This window comes from Lactuca sativa, chromosome 1 (assembly GCF_002870075.4).
Source record: "Lactuca sativa cultivar Salinas chromosome 1, Lsat_Salinas_v11, whole genome shotgun sequence".
NCBI lineage: Eukaryota > Viridiplantae > Streptophyta > Magnoliopsida > Asterales > Asteraceae > Lactuca > Lactuca sativa.
The window spans coordinates 100,211,518-100,236,012 of NC_056623.2; the positions used below are offsets into that span (position 1 = coordinate 100,211,518).

The 24,495-nt window shown below is 34.0% G+C and overlaps 2 protein-coding genes and 1 long non-coding RNA gene across 3 annotated transcripts; 2 read left to right on the forward strand and 1 right to left on the reverse strand.

Annotated features, from left to right (window-relative positions):
• Positions 1-10,072: 10,072 nt before the first annotated feature.
• On the reverse strand, positions 10,073-12,379 carry LOC111899450 (uncharacterized). The gene is made up of 4 exons (XM_023895304.2): positions 12,154-12,379; positions 11,257-11,606; positions 10,985-11,180; positions 10,073-10,854 (listed from the first exon to the last, which is right to left on the reverse strand). Exons 1-4 carry the CDS (start codon positions 12,377-12,379, stop codon positions 10,073-10,075), a joined length of 1,554 nt encoding a protein of 517 aa, XP_023751072.2.
• Positions 12,380-16,629: 4,250 nt separating this feature from the next.
• LOC128127553 (uncharacterized) lies at positions 16,630-17,332 on the forward strand. The gene is made up of 2 exons (XR_008225431.1): positions 16,630-16,733; positions 17,050-17,332. It is a non-coding gene; the product is annotated as an uncharacterized LOC128127553 (long non-coding RNA).
• Positions 17,333-23,398: 6,066 nt separating this feature from the next.
• Positions 23,399-24,093, forward strand: LOC111899451 (guanosine deaminase). The gene is made up of 3 exons (XM_023895306.1): positions 23,399-23,504; positions 23,649-23,839; positions 24,001-24,093. Exons 1-3 carry the CDS (start codon positions 23,399-23,401, stop codon positions 24,091-24,093), a joined length of 390 nt encoding a protein of 129 aa, XP_023751074.1.
• Positions 24,094-24,495: the final 402 nt, after the last annotated feature.

Genomic DNA, 24,495 nt, shown 5'->3' on the forward strand with positions numbered 1-24,495 from the left:
ATATTATTGTGGGTTGAAAACCCTATGTACTTACCAGGTTTCCCAACCTGACCCACTCAGTTTATTTATATCACAGGTGTTAATATGAAGTCACATTACACTGAGAGATCAAAGAGATGTAGATCACTAGTGTAAATAAATGTAAGTTTCGTTTATGCTTATATTTCTGTATTGACGATGATATCCCAAACGTTTTAAAATGAATAAAATACGTTTCTTCGAAAATGTTTTGATAACGTATTTATCATGTTTTACTGGGAACAAATTTCGCAACATTTTTATTAAAAGAAGTACTCTGATTTTTTATAAAGCATAAACAAAAATCGGTCTTTTCTGGCCGTAAATATGGGGATGTCACAATTGAGAAATATGAATCGAATGCAAGCTTGGTGCACAACTCTAAAGATTCAGTTGTTGGCTAGTTGGGTGTTTTTTGTGATTTTGTTCATAAGGTCTGTTTAGGTTTAGGTAATAGGGCTGTAACGCCTGTGTTTCCGGGCTTGCCATTTTTTTTAGTAATGTAATGGTCTAGGTTAACCTTTGTAACCCGTTTTGAAATAATAAGATTTTATTATTTAAGTATTGTGTGTTTTGTGCTTAATTGCTTAATTATGTGGTTTGATTAGTTAAGAATAAAAATAAGCGTCAAAATTTAAGTATAAAATAAACTTGATATCTTTGGTTAATGTTGTAGTAGTTGAAACGAGGTTTCCGAATATATATAGAACGCCCAAATCTGACTTCGTATGAGGAAGTTATGATTTATCGAAGTTTCGGCTTAGCAATGTGCAGCCTGAAATACTCGATTTGAGATCGAGCGGTTTTTAGCTGAGGCAATCTAAATGAGAATCGAAGATCTCATTGTTGGTATCGAAGCGATAAAAAGTTAGGCGAGAACGGACGTCAAACGAAGAAGTTATGAATTTATAACGAAAGTTTTTGTCCCGGCCTATTAAAAATAAATAATAAAAATAAAGTCAAAATTAGTCGACGGAGTCTAAACGAAAGTTGTAGAGCGTAGTCTCACCTTCGCGTGGATATAAAGAACGTCGAAAACGGAGTTCGTATGAAGAAGATATGAATTTCTGAAGTTTATTAAATAATTTGTATTTATTTTTAATTGAAAATCCGGCATTATCCGAAGGACGAGTCATCGGACTCATCCGAAGTACGCCCCGCGTACACCGAAGAGTGTCGACACTTCGGATGACGCATGCAGTGAAGATTTCGGAGGCCTATACGCCCCGCGTACTCCGAGGCTCCAGCCTCCTATAAATAGGATGCGAGGGCAGCCGACCCAATTGCCAATTTTCTCTCTTCTCTCTCCCGTTTTGCATCGTTTTGCATGCCAGAAATATCCCGAAGCCCCGGTAATATTCTCGAGCCCTGAGGCAAGTCCCGGGATCCCGAAGATCCCGAGAAGTGCGGTTCCCGAGCCGAAGCTCTGCCCGCGAGAAGTTCGATTTTTGTGAAGATCTTCCAGATCTGCTGAGGATTACTACTTTTGCAAGCCGTAGTGCTGTCCGATCATCTTTTGATCAAGTGAGTGTATACTACCTTTCATAAACACGATAATAATACAAGTATGGTTTGAGTGTATTAAGTATATTGTTGTTTATATGTGTGAATGTGTATTCACTTCCTTCTAACTCATAGATATGATTGATTCTCTATGAGATATGTGTTATGTGTGTGTGTGCCTCATCTGTTATGTGAAATATGTGTTGATTAAAGCATGCTATACAGGTTTTTATCTATGTATAAAATGTATATTTTTATCTACTAATATGTTGTGTAGAACATGGGTAGATAGTTGGTGTGTAATAAACAAATGAGAGGCCTCGTTGTTGGTTGATCTAGTCATCTAGCGGAGTTTAGATGACGACCACATACTTTTCTAGATAGTCTTGTGGAAACATTAGCAGGTTCGCCACCTGTAGATGTTAATGAACTTGGGTGTTCATTCGCTGTACTCCATCCCCCTCATGGTTGTCTTATTTGACTTATATTGCTGAGGTACCCCCGAAGCATGTGTTGTCGCCCCGATGAAATATTCTTAGACTAGGTCCCTTATGTTAGTTGTCTTAGGGACATTAAAGTGAGAATAACGGGAATGGGTAATTGGGTTATTATTGGTTGGTGAAAATTAAATATGACTATTTATTGTGGGTTGAAAACCCTATATGCTCACCAGGCTCCCAAGCCTGACCCACTCAGTTTTATTTGTATTACAAGAAGTGGCGCAAGGGCATGAGATAGATGAACCATCAAGTTGTGTTGTTTACAAGTCTGCATATGTTTATATTTGTTGAATGACTTGTAATGTTATCGTTTATGCTTATTGGTCTGTATCGGAACATGACACCCCGAGTTTTGATTATAATGAAAATACATTTCTTTTATGAAATGAGTTGGTAAACATTGTTTTATCATGTTTTGTTTTTGGGAACAAATTCCGCAACTCTTTCAAATCAAAAGAATTTACTCTGAAAATATTTTAAAAGCATAAATGAAAATCGGTCTTTTCTGGCCAAGATTTTGGGGATGTCACAGTTGGTATCAGAGCATTAGTTTAAGCGAACTAGGAATTTGTAGGATTTCTAGACTTAAACTTAGAATGCTAAGTGGAATTTTGAGATGTGTGTCTGTTGTGTTTTAGACACGAGCACTAGTTTATTTTAGGAAAGTTGCCTAAAATGCTTTATGTGCTAAATGTTATATGTTGCCATATATGATATTATTTGTTCGGATCTATGGTCTGTTGCCGACCGGATCTGGAAACCTTATGTGTGTAGGATTCTAAGCGTACGTCTACGATATTAGAGCTAGCATGTAAACGTTTCGGAGTGATAAGGATGATTTGAATATCTATCATGATTGAGGATCTAATTTCACCTTATTCGGTGTGTAGATCAAAATGGTGAGAACAAGAAGTGGAGCTGGAAATGCTGACGAAAACAGGAATCAACCACCATTGATTGAACAAATACCTGCTGTAGCAGCAGCACCTGAACCAATAACCATGGCTGGTGTGCAAATGATGATTCAGACGATGTTGGATCGTCAGATGGATGAAACTAGATGGTTACTTCAACAGAATCGTGAAGAACTGTCAATTCGTGTGGAAGAGCCTGAATTAAATGAAGGGCACTCGGAAGGTGGAAACTTCAGTGGGTCTGTTGGTCAAGCCAACCCACCGATAGTTAGGCAAGATAACCATGATAGAAGGAATGATGGAATGGGATGCAAGTACAAGGACTTTCTAACTTGCAAACCATCGACCTTCAATGGAAAGGAGGATCCGATTGGAGTTATGGATTGGATCTTCGAAATGGAGCTAGCCTTCATGACTTGTGGCTGCAGAGGTAAGTTGCAGACTATCTATGCAGTGCGTCAGGTCCGAGGTGGAGCCGTTCGTTGGTGGAACACTCTAGGGAAGACTTTGAGCCCTAATGAGCCACTGCAATTGTCATGGGCAAAGTTCTTGGTGCAGTTCAAGCGCAAGTTCTGCTTGGCTCAAAATCTGTTGGAACTACCGAACTAGAGAACAAGTTTCTGACATTGACGAAAGGTAGCATGTTAGTTGATGAATACACCAATAACTTCACCGATAAGATGGAGTTTGCTTTGCGCATCGTTCCAGATGAGCTGACAAAGGTGGATCGGTATGCGAAGGGACTCCCATGGGAGTACGAGGTGCCAGTACGTTAGGCCCTTACTCTAGAGGCAACTATCTGGGCTGCCAAGTCTGTTGAGAACATGATTAAGGGAAGAACCACCGACAAGGTTGAGGTTGGTGAGAAAAGAAAGTTTGAGGGAACATCTGGTTCTGGTAAGAAAGGCAAATTTTCGAAATCTGATTTGAAAAAGTTTGGAGGAAAGGGAGGCGAAGCGAAGTGGTGTGATAAGTGTAAGAAAAAGCACTTTGGGAAATGTAGCGAGGATGTAACCTGCTACAAGTGTGGAAAGGTCGGACATTTTGCCAATGAATGTCCGAATAACAAAAGGATGTGTTTTGGTTATAATGAAGAGGGGCATATTTTGAAAGACTGTCCGAGGAAGAAGGAGGCAGCAAAGCCCAACATTCCACCAAAGCCGAAGGCGAGGGCCTTCCAGATGACACTTGAGGCTGCTAAAGATAAAGCTGATGTCGCTTCAGTTACCTTTCTCGTAAACGAATTACCTGCTCAAATTTTGTTTGATTCTGGAGCCAACTACTCCTTTATTTCGCATGAGTTTGGTAGAAAGCTAGCCTTGCCCGTTGATAGACTAGATAATGCTTTATTAGTCGAAGTAGCTAGTGGCAAGTTTATACCTGTTAGCCATCGTATGAAAAACATCTTGATCGACCTTAATGGGAATAAGTTTCACGAGGAATTATTGCCTATCGAACTTAATGGTTTCGACATCGTGTTGGGAATGGATTGGCTTAGCGCCAATGATGCCGAAATCTTATGCAAGAAGAAGATAGTTAAAGTAAACCCGCCTAGGAAGGATTCGTTTATGGTGTATGGGGACAAACGGCGAGTGAATTCTGGAATCATTTCTTTAATGAAAGCCAGAAAGTGTTTGACCAAGGGATGTACATCATATTTAGCATTTGTGATTGATGCTAAGAAAGAAAAGAAGGTGATGCAGAGCATTCCAGTGGTGTGTGATTATACGGAAGTATTTCCCGAGGATCTTCCTGGATTACCACCTGATCGACAAGTGGAGTTCAGAATAGACTTGTTACCAGGAACCACGCCAATATCAAAAGCACCTTATCGATTAACACCGACGGAGATGAAGGAGCTGATGATGCAACTTCAGGAGTTATTGGACAAAGGTAGTTCATCGCCCTGGGGAGCTCCGGTGTTATTTGTGAAGAAGAAAGATGGAAGTATGAGAATGTGCATCGATTACAGAGAGCTGAACAAGGCAACAATAAAGAATAGATACCCGTTGCCGAGGATTGATGACCTGTTTGATCAATTGCAAGGTTCGAGCTATTTCTCGAAGATCGATCTTAGGTCAGGATATCATCAGCTAAAAGTAAGAGAGCAAGATATCGAGAAGACTGCATTCAGAACTAGATATGGAGACTACGAGTTCTTGGTTATGTCGTTTGGACTAACCAATGCTCCGGCAGCGTTCATGGATTTGATGAATAGGGTTTGTAATCCGTTCCTTGATAAATCCGTGATAGTGTTCATAGACGACATTCTGATTTTCTCGAAAAGCCAGGAGGAGCATGGCAGACACTTGCGAGAAGTGTTAGAAGTTTTGAAGCAGGAGAAGCTGTATGCAAAGTTCTCCAAATGTGATTTTTGGATTCGTGAAGTCCAATTCTTGGGTCACGTGGTCAACCAAGAAGGGATAATGGTTGATCCAACAAAGATTGAAGCTGTGATGAAGTGGGAACAACCGAAAAGTCCCACGGAGATTCGAAGCTTTTTAGGATTAGCCGGATATTACCGAAGGTTTATCCAAGGCTTTTCTTCGATTGCTACTCCATTAACAGCTTTGACCCACAAAGGAGCTACTTATGCTTGGAGTGATAAGCATAAAGAAGCATTCGAGAAGTTAAAGAAGAAGCTATGCGAGGCACCGATACTTTCTCTACCCGATGGAGTTGAAGACTTCGCTGTTTATAACGATGTGTCCGGTGTTGGATTGGGTTGTGTTTTGACCCGAAGAGAAAAGGTGATAGCATATGCGTCTCGACAGCTGAAGGAGCATGAAAAGAACTACCCGACTCATGATTTGGAGTTGGCAGCGGTAGTTTTCGCTCTGAAAATATGGAGGCATTACCACTATGGCACGAAGTGCAAACTTTTTACTGATCATAAGAGTCTCCAATATCTCTTTAATCAGAAAGAGTTGAATATGAGGCAACGACGCTGGCTAGAATTACTTAAAGACTACGACTGCGAGATACTTTACCACCCCGGTAAAGCTAATGTTGTTGCTGATGCTCTCAGTCGGAAAGTCAATCTTGAAAGGAAGAGGCCAAGAGCATTGAGAATTGAAGTTGTCTCGACCATTGTGGAAAGTATAAAGAAAGCTCAAAAGGAAGCTTCTGAGAAAAATGACCGAAAGGAGGAACGTTTGGGTAAAACGTTGGTGTTTGGTACAAACGGTCATGGACTGAAGGTATTCCAAGATCGTATTTGGGTACCTAAGTCAGGAGGAATTAGGGATCTTCTGATGGAAGAAGCTTACAAAACCATGTACTCAATTCATCCGGGTAGCACTAAAATGTATAGGGACCTGAAACCCTACTACTGGTGGCCGACGATGAAGCTTGATGTTGCAAAGTATGTGGCCGAGTGTGTGACTTGTACGAGAGTCAAGACACAACATCAGAAACCTTACGAGAGTTTAGAACCATTGCATGTGCTTATGGGTAAGTGGGAAGACATTGCTATGGATTTTGTCACTAAACTGCTCAGAACAAAGAATGGTCACGACATGATTTGGGTGGTCGTTGATCGATTCACTAAGAGTGCGCATTTCATAGCAGCCAAGGAGAAATGGTCTATGGAAAAGCTTGCAAATTCTTACGTGAAAGAAATTGTGAGGCTTCACGGTGTTCCGTTAACAATTGTATCGGATCGTGATAGCCGTTTCACCTCAAGGTTTTGGAAATGTCTACAAGAGGAAATGGGTACCAAGTTATGTTTAAGCACACCTTACCATCCGCAGACTGATGGTCAGAGTGAAAGAACGATACAAACACTTGAAGATATGCTGAGAGCATGTACCTTCGAATTCCTAGGTAATTGGGATGAACATTTACCTTTGGTAGAATTTTCCTACAATAATAGTTTCCACTCGAGCATTAAGATGGCACCTTACCAAGCTTTGTATGGACAGAAGTGTCGTACGCCGTCTTGTTGGCTTGAGGCTGGGGAAAAGCAGTTTATGGGACCGGAGATGGTTCATCAAACTGCTGAAAAGTTGAAAATAATTAGGGAAAGAATGTTAGCAGCTCAGGATCGTCAAAAGAGCTATGCTGACAAAATGCGAAGACCGATGACTTTTGAAATTGGAGATTCGGTTTTGCTTAAAGTCTCGCCGTAGAAAGGACTTATAAGATTTAGTAAAAGGGGAAAGTTGAGTCCAAGGTTTATTGGACCGTTTAAAGTTCTTCAGAGGATTGGGAACCAAGCTTACAAGCTCGAATTACCCGAAGAACTGAATGAAATTCACAACACTTTTCATGTGTGTTATTTGAGGAAGTTCACGGGAGAAGTTCCCGATATAATTCCAATTTCTGAATTGAGAATTGATGAGAACAAAAGGTTGATTGAAGAACCAGAGGCAATTGTTGACCGAAAGACTAAGAAGTTGCGACGCAAAATGGTTGGGTTAGTGCTTGTCCGATGGAAACACACGAATGGGCCGAATCTCACCTGGGAGACGGAGAGTGACATGTTGAGTCGCTATCCGCATTTGTTTGTTGATGTGTGATTTCGGGGACGGAATCAATCTAAGGTGGAAATAATTGTAACGCCTGTGTTTCCGGGCTTGCCATTTATTTAGCAATGTAATGGTCTAGGTTAACCTTTGTAACCCGTTTTGAAATAATAAGATTTTATTATTTAAGTATTGTGTGTTTTGTGCTTAATTTCTTAATTATGTGGTTTGATTAGTTAAGAATAAAAATAAGCGTCAAAATTTAAGTGTAACATAAACTTGATATCTTTGGTTAATGTTGTAGTAGTTGAAACGAGGTTTCCGAATATATATAGAACGCCCAAATCTGACTTCGTATGAGGAAGTTATGATTTATCGAAGTTTCGGCTTAGCAGTGTGCAGCCTGAAATACTCGATTTGAGATCGAGCGGTTTTTAGCCGAGGCAATCTAAATGAGAATCGAAGATCTCATTGTTGGTATCGAAGCGATAAAAAGTTAGGCGAGAACGGACGTCAAACGAAGAAGTTATGAATTTATAACGAAAGTTTCTGTCCCGGCCTATTAAAAATAAATAATAAAAATAAAGTCAAAATTAGCCAACGGAGTCTAAATGAAAGTTGTAGAGCGTAGTCTCACCTTCGCGTGGATATAAAGAACGTCGAAAACGGAGTTCGTATGAAGAAGATATGAATTTCCGAAGTTTATTAAATAATTTGTATTTATTTTTAATTGAAAATCCGGCATTATCCGAAGGACGAGTCATCGAACTCATCCGAAGTACGCCCCGCGTACACCGAAGAGTGTCAACACTTCGGATGACGCATGCAGTGACGATTTCAGAGGCCTGTACGCTCCACGTACAGACGTACGCCCCACGTACTCCGAGGCTCCAGCCTCCTATAAATAGGATGCGAGGGCAGCCGACCCAATTGCCAATTTTCTCTCTTCTCTCTCCCGTTTTGCATCGTTTTGCGTGCCAGAAATATCCCGAAGCCCCGGTAATATTCTCGAGCCCCGAGGCAAGTCCCAAGATCCCGAAGATCCCGAGAAGTGCGGTTCCCGAGCCGAAGCTCTGCCCGCGAGAAGTTCGATTTTTGTGAAGATCTTCCAGATCTGCTAAGGATTACTACTTTTGCAAGCCGTAGTGCTGTCCGATCATCTTCTGATCAAGTGAGTGTATACTACCTTTCATAAACACGGTAATAATACAAGTATGGTTTGAGTGTATTAAGTATATTGTTGTTTATATGTGTGAATGTGTATTCACTTCCTTCTAACTCATAGATATGATTGATTCTCTATGAGATATGTGTTATGTGTGTGTGTGCCTCATCTGTTATGTGAAATATGTGTTGATTAAAGCATGCTATACAGGTTTTTATCTATGTATAAAATGTATATTTTTATCTACTAATATGTTGGGTAGAACATGGGTAGATAGTTGGTGTGTAATAAACAAATGAGAGGCCTCGCTGTTGGTTGATCTAGTCATCTAGCGGAGTTTAGATGATGACCACATACTTTTCTAGATAGTCTTGTGGAAACATTAGCAGGTTCGCCACCTGTAGGTGTTAATGAACTTGGGTGTTCATTCGATGTACTCCATCCCCCTCATGGTTGTCTTATTTGACTTATATTGCTGAGGTACCCCCGAAGCATGTGTTTTCGCCCCGATGAAATATTCTTAGACTAGGTCCCTTATGTTAGTTGTCTTAGGGACATTAAAGTGAGAATAACGGGAATGGGTAATTGGGTTATTGTTGGTTGGTGAAAATTAAATATGACTATTTATTGTGGGTTGAAAACCCTATATGCTCACCAGGCTCCCAAGCCTGACCCACTCAGTTTTATTTGTATTACAAGAAGTGGCGCAAGGACATGAGATGGATGAACCATCAAGTTGTTTTGTTTACAAGTCTGCATATATTTATATTTGTTGAATGACTTGTAATGTTATCGTTTATGTTTATTGGTCTGTATCGGAACATGACCACCCGAGTTTTGATTATAATGAAAATACATTTCTTTTATGAAATGCTTTGGTAAACATTGTTTTATCATGTTTTGTTTTTGGGAACAAATTCCGCAACTCTTTCAAATCAAAAGGATTTACTCTGAAAATATTTTAAAAGCATAAATGAAAATCGGTCTTTTCTGGCCGAGATTTTGGGGATGTCACAAGGGTAATGGGGTGGGTTTTTTTTTGTTGAAGATCGATAAAAGTGTGTTTTTTGGGTGGATTAATGGTTTTTGGTACTTTGACCTAGGTTCTTTGTAGTTGTTTGTAAGGTCAAAGTAAGTTGTTTATGTAGTAAATGACTTCCTGATATAAATATGAATTTTATGGAACTGCTTATGTTGTTTGTAAGGTTCTTTGTAGTTTTTGTAAGGTGAAAGAAAGGTTAATGTGAATAATTGACTGTAATTACATAATACACAACAATAACCAAAACCCATAATAACTAAGGCTGCAATTACATAATAGACTACAAGCATATAGTGCAATTACATTATCCCAAAATATGCAACCATATATATATGTTCTAATACTTATCATACTAATGAAAACCAAAATAACCATAAGTCATAAGTTTTTTAACATCAAAACACTTCCAAAAGTAGCAAATAACATCTGCCAAAACAAACACAACCTTGATCTTCAACTTCCACCTAACTTCCACCTCCTTGACCTTTGCATGTCCTTGAGTTGTGACCTTTGTTTTTGCATTTTGCACATGTTACACTGGCATATTTCCTTGTTAATTTTTGAACTCCATCAGGACCCACTTTACAGCCTTCTTCCTGACTTACACCATGAGTACCACTCTGACTTTGACTCCCTCTTTGATTCTGACTCAATTTTTCATCCTCACTTTTCTTCCTCTTCTTTGTAGGCCTACCTGGTTGCTTATGATGTATTGGAGGGATAAGTGTGGTGGGACACAAACTTTTAGGCCACATTATTCTTCCTTTTATGGGCTCTACCTTATAGGAATATGCATTCTTCCATGTATCCAACCAGTATACCTTATTGACCCACCTGTAAATGTCACCAACATCCTCTGAGTTCTTGGTCATTTCGTAAAGGGTTGCAATGGCATGTTTACAGGGGATGCCTATTAGCTCCCACTTCCTGCAAGTACATGTGTTGTTCCTAACATCTACAACATGTTGATCTTGCCATGCCCCAGTGACTTGGTATTTCTCACCCCCATTCCACATAGCAATGTAATGTGATGCATGAGATTTGTTTACATCCAATATGGTTGTTGCAGTGGGTGTTAAAGGCCCTTTTGCATTGTCCATCACCTTTATAACATTACAGATTCTCTTCATCAAGTATTGTATAATATACTCCAAACAACCTATGACAGGCTTATCTTTTTCCTCCATTATCTTGCTGTTAAATACCTCACAAAGGTTGTTTAACAATATATCAGAGATTGCTCTGCCTATTAAAAAAATTAACATATTGTTTTAAGTACAAGTGCACATTTAACATATAGTAATTTATGGTAAGTTATGTACCTGTAAAATGGCTTCTTGCCTAGTGTTTTGGAGGAATCTTTCTAAGCCATTCACATGCCTCCTTTTCATAGTTGCTAAATTCTTTCATGCAATGTTCAAATTCAGGTACAGTGGTTGCAGTTGCACATCTCCATAAATGATCCTTGTACTCTTTCAATTCCCATTTCACTCTCATGTTCTGATGTATGTGCCTAAGACAATACTTGTGCTCAACACATGGGAATAGTTGGGCTATTGCTGGTATTAAACCCTAAAACAATAACAAAAATTAAGTATTTAGTTTATATAATAATAAGTAATTAATAATACAAGTTAGAAAGAGATACCTTTTGTCGATCTGTGATAAAAGTAAAGTTAGAGTTTGAACCAAGATCCAAGTCTTCTCCTAAACACTGCAAGAACCATACCCAACTACTTTTGTTCTCTGTCTCAACAATGGCATAAGCAAGGGGGTAAATACCATTGTTAGAGTCCAACCCAACTGCTGTTAGAACCTGCCCAGGAAATGGTCCTTTCATATGCACACCATCGAAACCCAAAAGATCCCTGAGGCCAGCCTTAAAACCTTTTTTCAGGGGACCTAAGCAAATGTAGATTCTTTTAAACCTCCTCGTTGGGTTTGATGCGTTTTGTTCACTGTAAACATCAATCTTGATAGTTGTGTCAACATTGGTTGCTTGCAATTAAAGGACATAGTCCCTCAAGATCTCATATTGTTTTGTATAGTCACCCTCCACGATCTTAGTTGCAATAGCCTTGGCCCTGAATACTTTGTCAATAGAAACACCAACCTCGAAGTCCTTTTGAAGTTGTTCCTGCAATGCTCAAAGAGGAATCCCTGGATTCGTGTCGATTTGGTCCATGATTCGCTTGGATATAAAAGTAGCAGTGCAAGCTCTAATCTTCCTACTTTGAAGGCAAGTATGGTTGTCATTTAATGTCCTTACAAACCAGGGAGATTCTGTGTTTGACCTAGAAGCATGAAGGAACCAACTACAGTTTACTTTTTCTGAATTTACCTCTTTGCCCTTGCTTTTATTTTTGGTATTAAGGCCCACCACCCCACTTGCATTCATGATAGGGACTAAACCTCTACACAATGCCCGAAGTCTAAGCTTGTCATTCTTTTTATAATATAAATTCCTCCTAGTTTCTAATGCGTGCATGTCAATTTTTTTCTTTCAATTCTTTCTTTAATTTAAACTTTTGCCCAACATAAAAACTGGCCTTATGGACATTGCCAAGACTGCATCTTTTCTCCTTAGCCAAATTTTTAAGATCACATCTTCTTTTCCTTTCATCTTCTGACCCTTCATCTAAAGAATCCCATCTATCATTGTCAATGACTTCTATGTCCTCATGTTCATCATTTGTACCAACCCCGTTATGAAACCCATCCATTTGAACACAACCATAATCCTTCTCAAGATTGAGGTTAAAGTCAGTCATATCCACTTCCACTTCTGATACATTGTTTTCACCATCAACAAGTTCATCATATTGTTTTTTTGATTGTTGCCCAAGATCATCACTGTCACTAGACTTTTCATGTTCAGGCTGATGGTCTTCAACATTCTCATCTTATGGTGGTTGACAATGTTCTCCATCAAAAGGATCAAAGTGATCATGAGAAAAGTTCTCATAATGAAAGTCATCATAATCAAAGTTATCATGGTCACCACCTTGATCTTGTACCACATCATCCATGTTAGCATGCTCACCAGATTGATCTTGTACCACATCATCTAATTTAGGATTCTCACTACCTTTATCTTGTACAACATCATCCAATTTAGCATGATCACCACCTTGATCTTCTATTACATCATCCAAATCAACTAAACAAAGCTTTTTGGCACATGAACTTTGACCAACTATTGATTTCACCCTTCCATTTCTTCTATACTGTGGTGAAACTTGTGTAGGGACTTTGTCAAAGAGTATCAAGGACATATACCCTGCCAACTGTGTTTGATCATTAGCTTCATCTATTATTGGGGTTTTATCCGTTGATGGTACTTGAGGTACATTTGCTTCTTTTGGAAGATCACCGTCACAGAGCTCCTTAATAATAACTTTTTGCTTTCCTTTTGGAGACATAAAATAGGTCAGCAAATTAGTTTGTCCATGTTCTGTATACACTTCAATGACCTTGTTATCTCCACTATATTGAGCCAAATTCAAGACATCATTATCATTCCCTAACGCTCTAAGACCAAAATCCAAGTCTTCATGAGGAATCCTAAAATGGTAATATATTACTGGGGGTACAGAATAACCTAGCTCTAGCATCATTGCGTCTAGTTCATGAACTAAGAACTCATCAATGTCTACTAAATCAATATATCCCACTTCACCTTTAACATATTTCGTGTTTGGAAGCTTCGTAAAATTTCCACCATGGTGTAGCTTTATGGTGAACATTGTTGGTGCACGCTCTACAAGATACAAAAAACATTAAGTAAGAAATTATTAGATGTTTGTCTTTTTGGCTCTGTTCTTCAGATCATCAAGAAACCCAACAAAATTTCGTAAACAGAGGATAAGTGAAACTAACCATATTCATTTGTGATGTCATACGTCCCGCCTTTTGGCATAATCGCCCACATTACGAAAACCATTTACAATTGAAAAGCAAAACAAGTAAACACCTTAGACCAAATCTTGATTAGGGTTTTTGCGTTCAAAACGAATGACGAAGAAGATGGAAGTGGAAGAGATAACTAAATATTTTGTGATTTTGTGTGTAATATGGCGCAAAGACGGTAACAAGTGGGTTTATTTCAAGAATTGTAAAAATGGTCCCTCAAGTAAAAAGACATTTATGCCCTCGTGTGCAATGCACGTGAGGGGTTTAATAGCCACAAACAAACGACTGTTAACCCTAGGGACTTGTTCCACAAACAAACCTCTCAATAAGGATTAGAAATCCAATTTTTAAAAGGTTTGGACCATTTCCACAAAAAATGACAAACCACAGGGACCATTTTTGCATTTTTGTCAAACGAAATTTATATTTGAGTAAATTACACGAATGGTCCCTATGTTTTAGGGTAATTTACGCGTTTGGTCCCTAACTTATTTTTTAACTCGGAAGGTCGTTACTGTTTGTTTTTGTTACATGCTTGGTCCCTGTCTTACCTAAAAAACAATTTTGCCTTTGATATTTTTAGATATTTAAATAAACACACCCCAAACCCAACCCCCCTCACCTTACCTTATCTATCACACAATTTTTTCTTATTTATATAATAGTCTTTTTATGTAAGACACATATCAATCCGGTAACAAAAACAAACAGTAAGGATCAAGCACATAACAAAAACGAATAGTAGGGACTTTTCGAGTTAAAAAAATAAGTTAGGGACCAAACGCGCTAATTACCCCAAACCATAGTGACCCTTTGTGTTATTTACTCTTTATATTTAAGTTGACACTATAAGGTTATATTTAAATTAACAATTTAAGTACTTTTGTCAAAACTGTTCAAAAGTTGTAGCTTTAAACTGATGATGGTTTACATACAACAACATTTTAAATCTAATAAATTAAGTATAATATGTTAAAAGTTAAAGACATAACTTTATAAGTAGAAGTAAGGATATTATTTTAAAATTGAAATTTAGTTTATTTATGATTACACTGTAGGTTTGATATTTATTTAACCTTATTAACCAACTTATAATCATTATTAGAAAGACACTACAATTTATCACTTTTAATTATTTTTAAAATATTTTTAGAGTTGTTTAAGGTAAACTAAAATTTATATTTAAGTTAACCCTGTAATGTTATATTTAAATTAATAATTTAAGTATTTTATACGAATTGTATCTTTAAAATGATAATTGTTTACATCCAACAATATATTAACACTAATAAATTAATTATAATATGTTAAAGTTAAAAAAACATAACTTTATAAGAAGAAGTAATGATATTATTTTAATATTGAAGTTTAGTTTATATATGATTACACTTTAGGTTTGATATTTATTTAACTTTATGAACCAATTATAATTATTATTAGAAAGAAATTGATAAGTCATAAGAGTTTCAAATGAATGTGGTGAAAGAAAAAATGCATGAGAGTTTCAAATGAATGAGGTTAAAGGAAAAATGCTAGCTTCATAAGATATTAGGCGACTGCCCGAACGTTGCGCGAAAAACATCTATATAGTTGAAGTCTTTACAAATATATGTTTTTTAAAAATATAACAATAATGTTGTTGTTAAATTTGATATCATAATTCGTATACTAAATTGATATAATATATTGATTATTTTGAATTATATGATAATATATATAAATCTATTATAACTGCATTATCTCAATAGTTTGAATGACTTCTACCTGCGAATTACACGTGATTAAAATTAAGTATAATATATGGTTTAATGTTATTTGTAGTTGTTATTATTGTTAATTAATTTTTTAAAATTTATTTGCTTAATGTTTTAATTTCTATCATTATAATTATTTAAAACATCAAACATTGTTTTTTGATTTTAAATGTAACAATATAATCATTTATATATAGTTATTTTTAACTATTGTTACTATAAGTTATTTTAAGTTACTTATTTGAAAACTTTTAACGATTATAAAAATATCTTACGAAAATATTTTAGTTAAATTGAGATTACAGTTTAGCTTTTACATTTATCACTACAATTTATCACTTTTAACTATTTACAAAATATTTTGGGTTTTTTAAGTAGAAATGAAATTTATATTTAAGTTGACACTGTAATGTTATATTTAAATTAACAATTTAAGTATTTTTGTCCAAACTGTTCAATAGTTGTAGCTTTAAACTGATGATAGTTTACATACAACAACATTTTAAATCTAATAAATTCAGTATAATATGTTAAAAGTTAAAGACGTAACTTTATAAGTAGAAGTAAATATATTATTTTAAAATTGAAATTTAGTTTATTTATGATTACACTTTAGGTTTGATATTTATTTAACCTTATCAACCAACTTATAATCATTATTAGAAAGATACTACAATCTATCACTTTTAATTATTTACAAAATATTTTTTGGGTTGTTTAAGGTAAACTAAAATTTATATTTAAGTTAACCCTGTAATGTTATATTTAAATTAATAATTTAAGTATTCTATACGAATTGTTCCAAAATTGTATCTTTAAAATGATAATGGTTTACATCCAACAATATATTAACACTAATAAATTAAGTATAATATGTTAAAAGTTAAAAAACATAACTTTATAAGTCGAAGTAAAAATATTATTTTAATATTGAAATTTAGTTTATATATGATTACACTTTAGGTTTGATATTTATTTAACCTTATTAACCAATTATAATTATTATTAAAAAGAAATTGAAAAGTCATGGGAGTTTTAAATGAATGTGGTGAAAGGAAAAATGCATGGGAGCTTCAAATATATGAGGTTCAAGGAAAAATGCTAGCTTTATAAGATATATATATATATATATATATATATATATATATATATATATATATATAAATAAATAACTAAATGTGTTTTTTTATTATAGTTGGAACTTGTATGCATTAATTGTCCATTGACTATATATATGTATTAATTTTGTGCATTAATTGTCGGTTACTATATTTTGTATTGCACATTTAAGAGTTGAAAGAAAAATATGGTTCCTTGGTCTATTTATATGAACATTACCACTCCATACACCAAAACATTTAGAAATTATCCTTGAAGTGATTGGGAGTGATTTTCGTACACATAAACATGACCAATCTTAAGTACTCTTACTTGTTATTCTTCATTGTTGTTATCGCAGGTTTGTAAACCCAATTCTCTTGATAATTATGTTGTGAAATATTACTTCAATTGGATAATATATATATGTAACAAAGTTCCTTATGCATATATTTATATATCAAACAAAAAAAAACATTTTGTATTTAAAGCATATCATGTTGGCGTAATACTTATCGATATTATCCAAATATTTTGATAGATCCTATAGTGGAAAAATTATCATCCAACGTAATATTATAATCTCGTCTATAGATTTAAAACATTCGTGTAATTTATATCTATTTTCATATTTCATAATATTATATTTCATATATTTATTGGTCTTCTGTATGTAGTTGGAGTTTCGATGGTCAGTGGACAGGAAAGATGTAAAGATGTTTTATATGAAGGCCAATGTGAGCCAGCTGATTGCCAAGAAAAATGTACTATAAACCACTCCAATAGCGTAGGAGAGTGTTGGCGTTGGTCCGGAAATAATGTTCCTTATTGTTTGTGTAATTTCCTTTGTAGTTAAACTTAAAGGTTTAAGGTTCCATATAAGAAGAATTGGAATCATATTTAATAGCGTACCTATGATGTTCTACATGTTTTCAATATAATAAGTGGATTTCTCTTAAATTGTTGCGATGATAAATTTGTTGGTTATTATAAAAATCAACATGTTATCCTGTTATTCTAAAATTTTATATAACATTAAAATTCTCGGTAAGAAAAAGACCTTCAACTTTTTATAAAGAATTAAATCATCCGAATATTTTTATTCATGGTCTTTATATGTAATATCTTGATATCATCTTAATACTATTTTATAAAATAAAACTAGGTGTAAGACCCGTATACTACACGGGTTTATTAAAAATACAAATTTAATATCAATATTTAAACATTAAATTTAATATCAATATCAATTTTAGAGCTCTCATTAATTATGACATTTATTTCATTATAAATATATCAATTCTTTTTCAAAGAAGCATTTATTTCTCTTAATATTATAACCGAAATAAGTTATGATATGTGAACAAATCAAAAAATTACATGTGGAAATAAATAAATTCTAAAAATCTATTAAAATGTCATGTATCCAAATAAATGAGGAAATGACATGTGACAGGAAATGAGTTTTATTTATTAGTATAGAAATATAGATAATACTATCAGGGAAGGCACACGTCGTGAATTATTTTGTGCGAGTGTATTACGCCACTTTTTGGACGTACTCGTACTAATAGGGAATGGGTTATTTCTTCATGGAAATTAGAATTATCGTTTGGAGCTGAGAAGTTCTATTTGATTACAAAGCTCCATTTTGGAATCTCAAAACAAAATAATAAAAAATATAGTACAAAAGCTCCATGACTCCATCAAAGTTTCGGAAACGCATGTTCTCGAAACAAACATCTAATTCGTAAGCGTACCAGATTTGAATACTTTAAAATTTTAAGGGTAAATGACATAAAAAAACATTTTTTTATATAGAAATTCGATTTTGACACCGTGTTTTTTTTATATTAATTTTGACACTGTGTTTTCCAATTTGTTACAATTCTGACCACTTGACCGGTTAACCAGGTTACATGCTGACGTGTCATGATAACGTGCCAGTTTTGATGACGTGACATGCTAACATGATATACTGACGTGTCAAAATTGAACTTTTTTCTCACAAAAAACACTAAGTTTTTATTTTTTTCTTTTCGATTTTGACACTAAGTTTAATTTTTTATTTCAACTTTGACACTATGTTTTTTTTGTTCCAGATGTAACATTATTTTTTCCAATTTTGTTCAATGTTGATAATTTTCTATTTGAAACCGTATAGATATTTTTTTTAATACATTTAAACCGTATAAATATGTTTTTTTTTCCTTTAAAAACCATAGTTTTGTATAAATATAATTTTTTTTACACTCAAACCATATTTTTATGTATAAATATGTATTAGTTATATAAAAATTGTATTTTATATTAAATATGCAACTTTAAAATGTGTTTGGAGGTTTGAAGACGTGTAGTCGATCAAAACTTGAATATCAAGTTTGCAACCCATCAAATTTTTACATCTTATTAGAAGCTTATGGTTAGTTTGATTCTAATGATATAACTAATGCTTTGAATGTAAGGAAAAAAAACACATTGTGTTTAAATAAAAATGTGAGTTTTTAAACGAAAAAAATATGTTTATACGGTTTTAAATGTAATAAAAAATATATTTATACGGTTTCAAATGGAAAATAGACAAAATTAAACAAAATTTGATAAATGATATTTGATTGGAACAAAAAACATAGTGTCAAAATTGAAATAAAAAATTAAACTTAGTGTCAAAATCGAAAAAAGTGAAAACTTAGTGTTTTTTGTGGAAAAAAAAAATCAATTTTGACACGTCAGCATATCATGTCAGTATGCCACGTCATCAAAACTGACACGTCAGCATGTAACCTGATTAACCGGTCAAGTGGTCAGAATTGTAACAAATTGGAAAACACAGTGTCAAAATTGACAAAAAAAAAAACGCGGTGTTAAAATTGAATTTCTATGTAAAAAAAGTATTTTTTGTGCCATTTATCTAAATTTCAATAACAAGTTTCACAATATTTCTGAAGAATGTGTCGTGAGAGTGTGTCTACTATAAATTCTTTGTACGAGGTTTTTAGGTTGAGAAGTAAACAATCATATATCCAACTAAAATGGCTAACGTTGGTCGATAACCTGAAAGATTGGAATATATATAACTGTATCATATTCTTTAATTTTATTTTGATTAATAGTTGAAATTTACAATCTAATATTAAGTTCATACAAGGTAGTTATTTACGAGATCATAGCTACAAAGAACTTAACACGACGTGGGATAAAACCAAGTAATATCTCAAATTAAATAATACAAAAAACAATTTATATACTTGGTATCAAGATTTATGATTTGGTTTAAAGTATAGTAAACCATTTGCATTTTATATTTTTTTAATTAATATTAATATTTAAATAATAAAAAAGGTTCACCTACACGAGTTTCGGAAAGAATGCTACTAAGGTATGGTGTAGTATGGTAAATCATTTGCATTTTATACTACTAAGGTTCGCCCTCACGCGTTGCGGAAAGAATGTAGTTACAAAACTTTGAACATAAATTTAAAATTAATCAGTCATGTGGAAATTATACTACATTCCAAGTTTAATTATAAAAAGTAAAACTACATTCCAAGTTTAATTATAAAAAGTAAAACTTACCGAACAAACAAGTGAGATTAAAAAGAATCAAATCGATCATCAACATTTGTACGGATGTACGTCATGGAGCAAGGATTATGCTCTTTCAGGTTGTAGAAATAAACAAATAGTTTGATTAATGAAGCTTTTTAGGTGCAGTGGCGGAGCCAGGATCAAAGTAACGGGGTATCCTAATTTTTTTTAGGGTAACCTAATTTTTTTCTCGGGACTTGGGTTTCCCGGGTTCGGTTTCGGTTTTAAACCCAAATCTTAATCGAAATCCTTTGCTAACCTCAAGTCTTGTTATATAAACATGAAGTTGAAGTATATTTTGACACTTGAATCGTTGTGGGACTTAAAGTAAATATCAAATAAAGCATGAGCATAACAGGTTTATATAATAGAAAAAAATGGCTGAGTTTACATGTGTTTAGCGATGTGGGATAGAATAGTTGGGAAAATAAAACAAAAATAAACAAAGAATATGTAAGAAGGAAGAATAGAACTCAAGACCTTTGCTTAAATAAGCCAACGCCTTAACCAGCAGACCAATTGTTTGTTTGTGTTTATAACTGAAGGGATACGTATATATACATTACACCGATTTTTTTTTGAGGGATACGTAAACAAAAATTACACTACCGAAAAAAATTTGAGGGGTATCCCGGGCTACCCCGGGATCCCCTTGGATCCGCCCCTGCTTAGGTGCCATTTACTAGTGTTAGGGCATGTTGTTTCGCTCTCAATGCTTTTGTGACAGCTATACATTTTAAATAAAAACTAGTATTTAAGTCATCTTAGGAGTAGCATTGAAGGACTCGTTTTCAATTAATAAAAATAAAAACAATAAAAAGAAAGTATCACAAGGAACCAAAACGTAACTTTAATGCACAATGTAACTCTTTTGCAATTGATATATCCAATGTGATACCAAAGGGCTTCTAGCCCAGCGGTATCAGGTGGTGCCTTCCCTCCTTGAAGTCGATGGTTCAAGTCTCGTAGTGGACATATGTGGTATTAGGTGTTAGTTTTGGAGTAGATTATAATATTTGTATTTGTCGTTTCAAATGAAATATATCCTATGTGATTTACAAATGTCAACAATCCACGTATAACACTCAGTGACGATTATACCATATTAATTGAACCACAAATTTATCAAAATAAAGTTTCGATCCAAACAACTATGCACGACGGAGTTGGACAAAAATAAGGTTTGAAAGTGTATCTTAAGGATATTAATAAAAAAGAAAAAAATAAAAAAAATTATGTAAGAGACAAAAAATGTAACGTTAAAATATAATAGAAGACTAAAATCGCAATTTATAAAATACCAATAATTTAACTTTGAAATTGTGAAGGTTGAAAACTGTTATCAAAAAAATTTTAGAGAAAAAAAATATATAAATGTAAAAATCTATTATGACTAGAGACAAAATTAATATTTATAGATAAAAAAGTTTTGTAACATTTGTAATGCCATTTGGTTTGACCATTTTTATCTTGGAAATAGAAAATATATATATATATATATATATATATATATATATATATATATATATATATATATATATATCCAGAATGGTTCCGCCCATAGATTTTCTATTCATTTGGATTTTCTATTCAACTTGAAAGTAATTACTGACAATATTATTTTACTTTTTATTTATAGGTCAACCTCAAGTTGGTAATTGTTTGTTTGGATCTAGATTGCATATAAATGATGATATGCCTCACGTTTTAGAGTTCAAATCAAAGTATGTTTTCTTAATAATAATGAATCATGTAATGTTTTATGTTTTTATATGATGACAAGTGTAATTATTACATTAAATTAGTTATTTACCATACTTAAGACATTTAGCTTACTAAATCATTACTTTTGTTTTTTAATCTCATTTTTTTTGTATATATAGTCTTAATGCTTTGGATATGAATGTTGAGTCTTCTAGCCGTACATCGCAATTCAAGATACTGTTGTGGTCAATCCAGAGGATTACTACCTCTGTTTTCAAACAAAAAACATTGATGAGATTCATGATTTGAACGAGGTTTAGTTAACATTTTTATATAAGAGTTTTTACATTCTATTATTCTTTTGAATTTCTATGTACCATTCATATGAAATAGGATTTTAATATGATTCATTTCAAAAAATATATGAAACAGGAAGTTGGTTTAACCATCATCGCTACTATCATCGGTTTTCATATGGATGGAGGCTGGTTTTCATTTTATTGTCGTGATTGTTCTAAAAAGGTTACTAAAAGTGATGTTGATGTTGATGTTGGCCATTTTCACTATGATGGTTGTGGATTAGTCTCGGATGTATATGGAAAGTAAGTAATTATTAGCTATTCGACTATGCATGCATTTAACTTTTCTCATATATTTCATTGTGTATATCAAGATAAATATAAGCACTATGTTATAACTTTTAGAATTAAGATAGTAGTTCGTGTGCAAGATGAAACTGGGTCTTCTTTGTTCGTATTGTTTGAGCGTCATGTAAAAGGTCTTATTCATTGTGGAAACCAATGGTTGATGGAAAAAATAGCTAAGGTTTGACAATATATCTACATTATTTAAATAATTGACATATATGGTTTTACTTCATTAACTTTTCAACTATTTTGTTGTAATGTAAATTAGGATCAAGGATGCCAACAGATACCTGATGAGTTCAAAATCCTTCTAAATAAGAAGTTTGTCTTCAAAGTTTCTTTAAATGTTATTAAAAGAGAACCTTAAATTCTCAACTTAAGAACTTAGGGTCATTCATTGCATTTCAATCCTATATTTTACACCTTTAGATCATTTGCTGACATCATCCTTACACTAAAAAACCCGTTGCCTAATGTTGCCTTTCGTTCATCATTTACTCTCTCCGTCTCTTCTTCCGATCTAACGTTAAGAAAAAGGTAAACCATTCGCTTCTACTAAAATCAGCCAAGATGACACATTTTCTGATCTCCACCACCTTTGTACACCTCTTCTAATCTCACTGTTGCTTTCCTCTCCACCGCCTACAAGAATATGACAGAATACCCCACACTATTCAATTAACAGGTAGATTTCAGGGCTTTCTCTTTCTAATTTTAGGGTTTTCACTTCCATCTTTCGTTTTCAACCGTCAACTTAAAATTGACCAGCGCTTGTCATCTTGAAAAGTGTTTTTTGCATATTTGTTTGAGTAATAGTGAATTTTTGTTCGGTTTTGAAGGTAAATAGAACGTCTGTATTCAATTCAATTTTCTTCTTCCGTAATTTGATCTCCTTATGTAGGAAGTTTAATGCGTGTGATTGATCTTAAACACCAGATCATGATAGTTGGGCGTTTTTGCATTTTTCATTGCTTTGTTAACGTTTTTGTTCTGAATTTATTCATACGTTTCTGAGATCTATCTCAATTCTTTCATCTATACATACCTTTTTTTCCCATGAACTTATCATATTCCTATATTCCATTCCATGGATGCTCGTACTCCCGTTTTTTCTTCTCTTTGCTATCAAACAGTTGTTGAAACTAAAGACAGATCCATATTTGTTGCTTCAGCTTTTTCTGGCCACCAGCAAGGTTAGATAAGATCCACTGCTAATCAATTTTTTTTATTTAGTTACTTATTGATCCTCTTATATATCGTCATCTTGTTATAACTACTATAACTTGCTTTAGTGCACAACAATTTCTTGAAAAAAGTTGTTGATAATTGTCAAACAGCTGTACAGGATAGAGACCACAAATTCTTGACAAAAGTTGTTGAAGAAGCTTATAAAGGAGTATATAATGGAGATGGAGGCCCATTTGATGCTGTTGTTGTTTGCAAATATGAGATAGTTATGAGTTGTCATAACATGGTTTTAAAACACACAGATCCAAATGATCATGCTGAAGTTACAACAATAAAAGAGGTTAGTTAGACTCATTTTTACCTATAAATAATACTAAATTACCATTATGCCCTCCTTCTGTCTAATGAATAAAAATGACTGTTTGTTTGTGAATTTAGTCTTTTTTTTATCATTGCTAGATAGTTTTTTACTAATTATTATTTTTACACCATGTATTTCAGGCATGTAAAAAACTCAACCAAGTTGAGCTCTCTGATTGTGAGATTTATGCCTCTTATGAACTATGTCCTATGTGCTTAGGTTATAAGGAATGATGTATATGTTTGCCATGGAAACTGCAATTTCACCTAGGCTATCTTATCACATAAGTCGAATAAGTCAAATTGACATGGAGTACAGTATAGCAATGATCAAGAATTACGCCTTGATGCATCATGCATTTAGTTGTCATTTTTCTTTTTCGAATAAACAAAATCCAATTTTCAATAGTTTTCACCGGTTTTACACTTCTTGGATTTTAATATTCTTTTAAAATTTATATTAAGGAAAATAGCCCTAACACAGTGTAACAAACTCCACATCAGCATTTCATTTTTTATCACACCACTAACTTAGTTACTGGTGCCTGTTTCTCCACAAGGAGTTTTACAACTCGTGTCATTAGAACACATATGTATGCTTTCATTCTTTCATGTCATGTTAATTTCTGCCAGCTT

Bases quoted from the DNA above. Each gene is read 5' to 3' on its own strand.
- LOC111899450 (XM_023895304.2), bottom strand. From the start codon at position 12,379: ATGACTGACTTTAACCTCAATCTTGAGAAGGATTATGGTTGTGTTCAA. The intron at 11,181-11,256 runs GTATCTCTTTCT...TTATTGTTTTAG, and splicing joins TTATCACAGATCGACAAAAG to GGTTTAATACCAGCAATAGC. The intron at 10,855-10,984 runs GTGAATGGCTTA...TTTTTTTAATAG, and splicing joins CAACTATGAAAAGGAGGCAT to GCAGAGCAATCTCTGATATA.
- LOC111899451 (XM_023895306.1), top strand. From the start codon at position 23,399: ATGGATGCTCGTACTCCCGTTTTTTCTTCTCTTTGCTATCAAACAGTT. The intron at 23,505-23,648 runs GTTAGATAAGAT...ATTGTCAAACAG, and splicing joins TTTTTCTGGCCACCAGCAAG to CTGTACAGGATAGAGACCAC. The intron at 23,840-24,000 runs GTTAGTTAGACT...CATGTATTTCAG, and splicing joins AAGTTACAACAATAAAAGAG to GCATGTAAAAAACTCAACCA.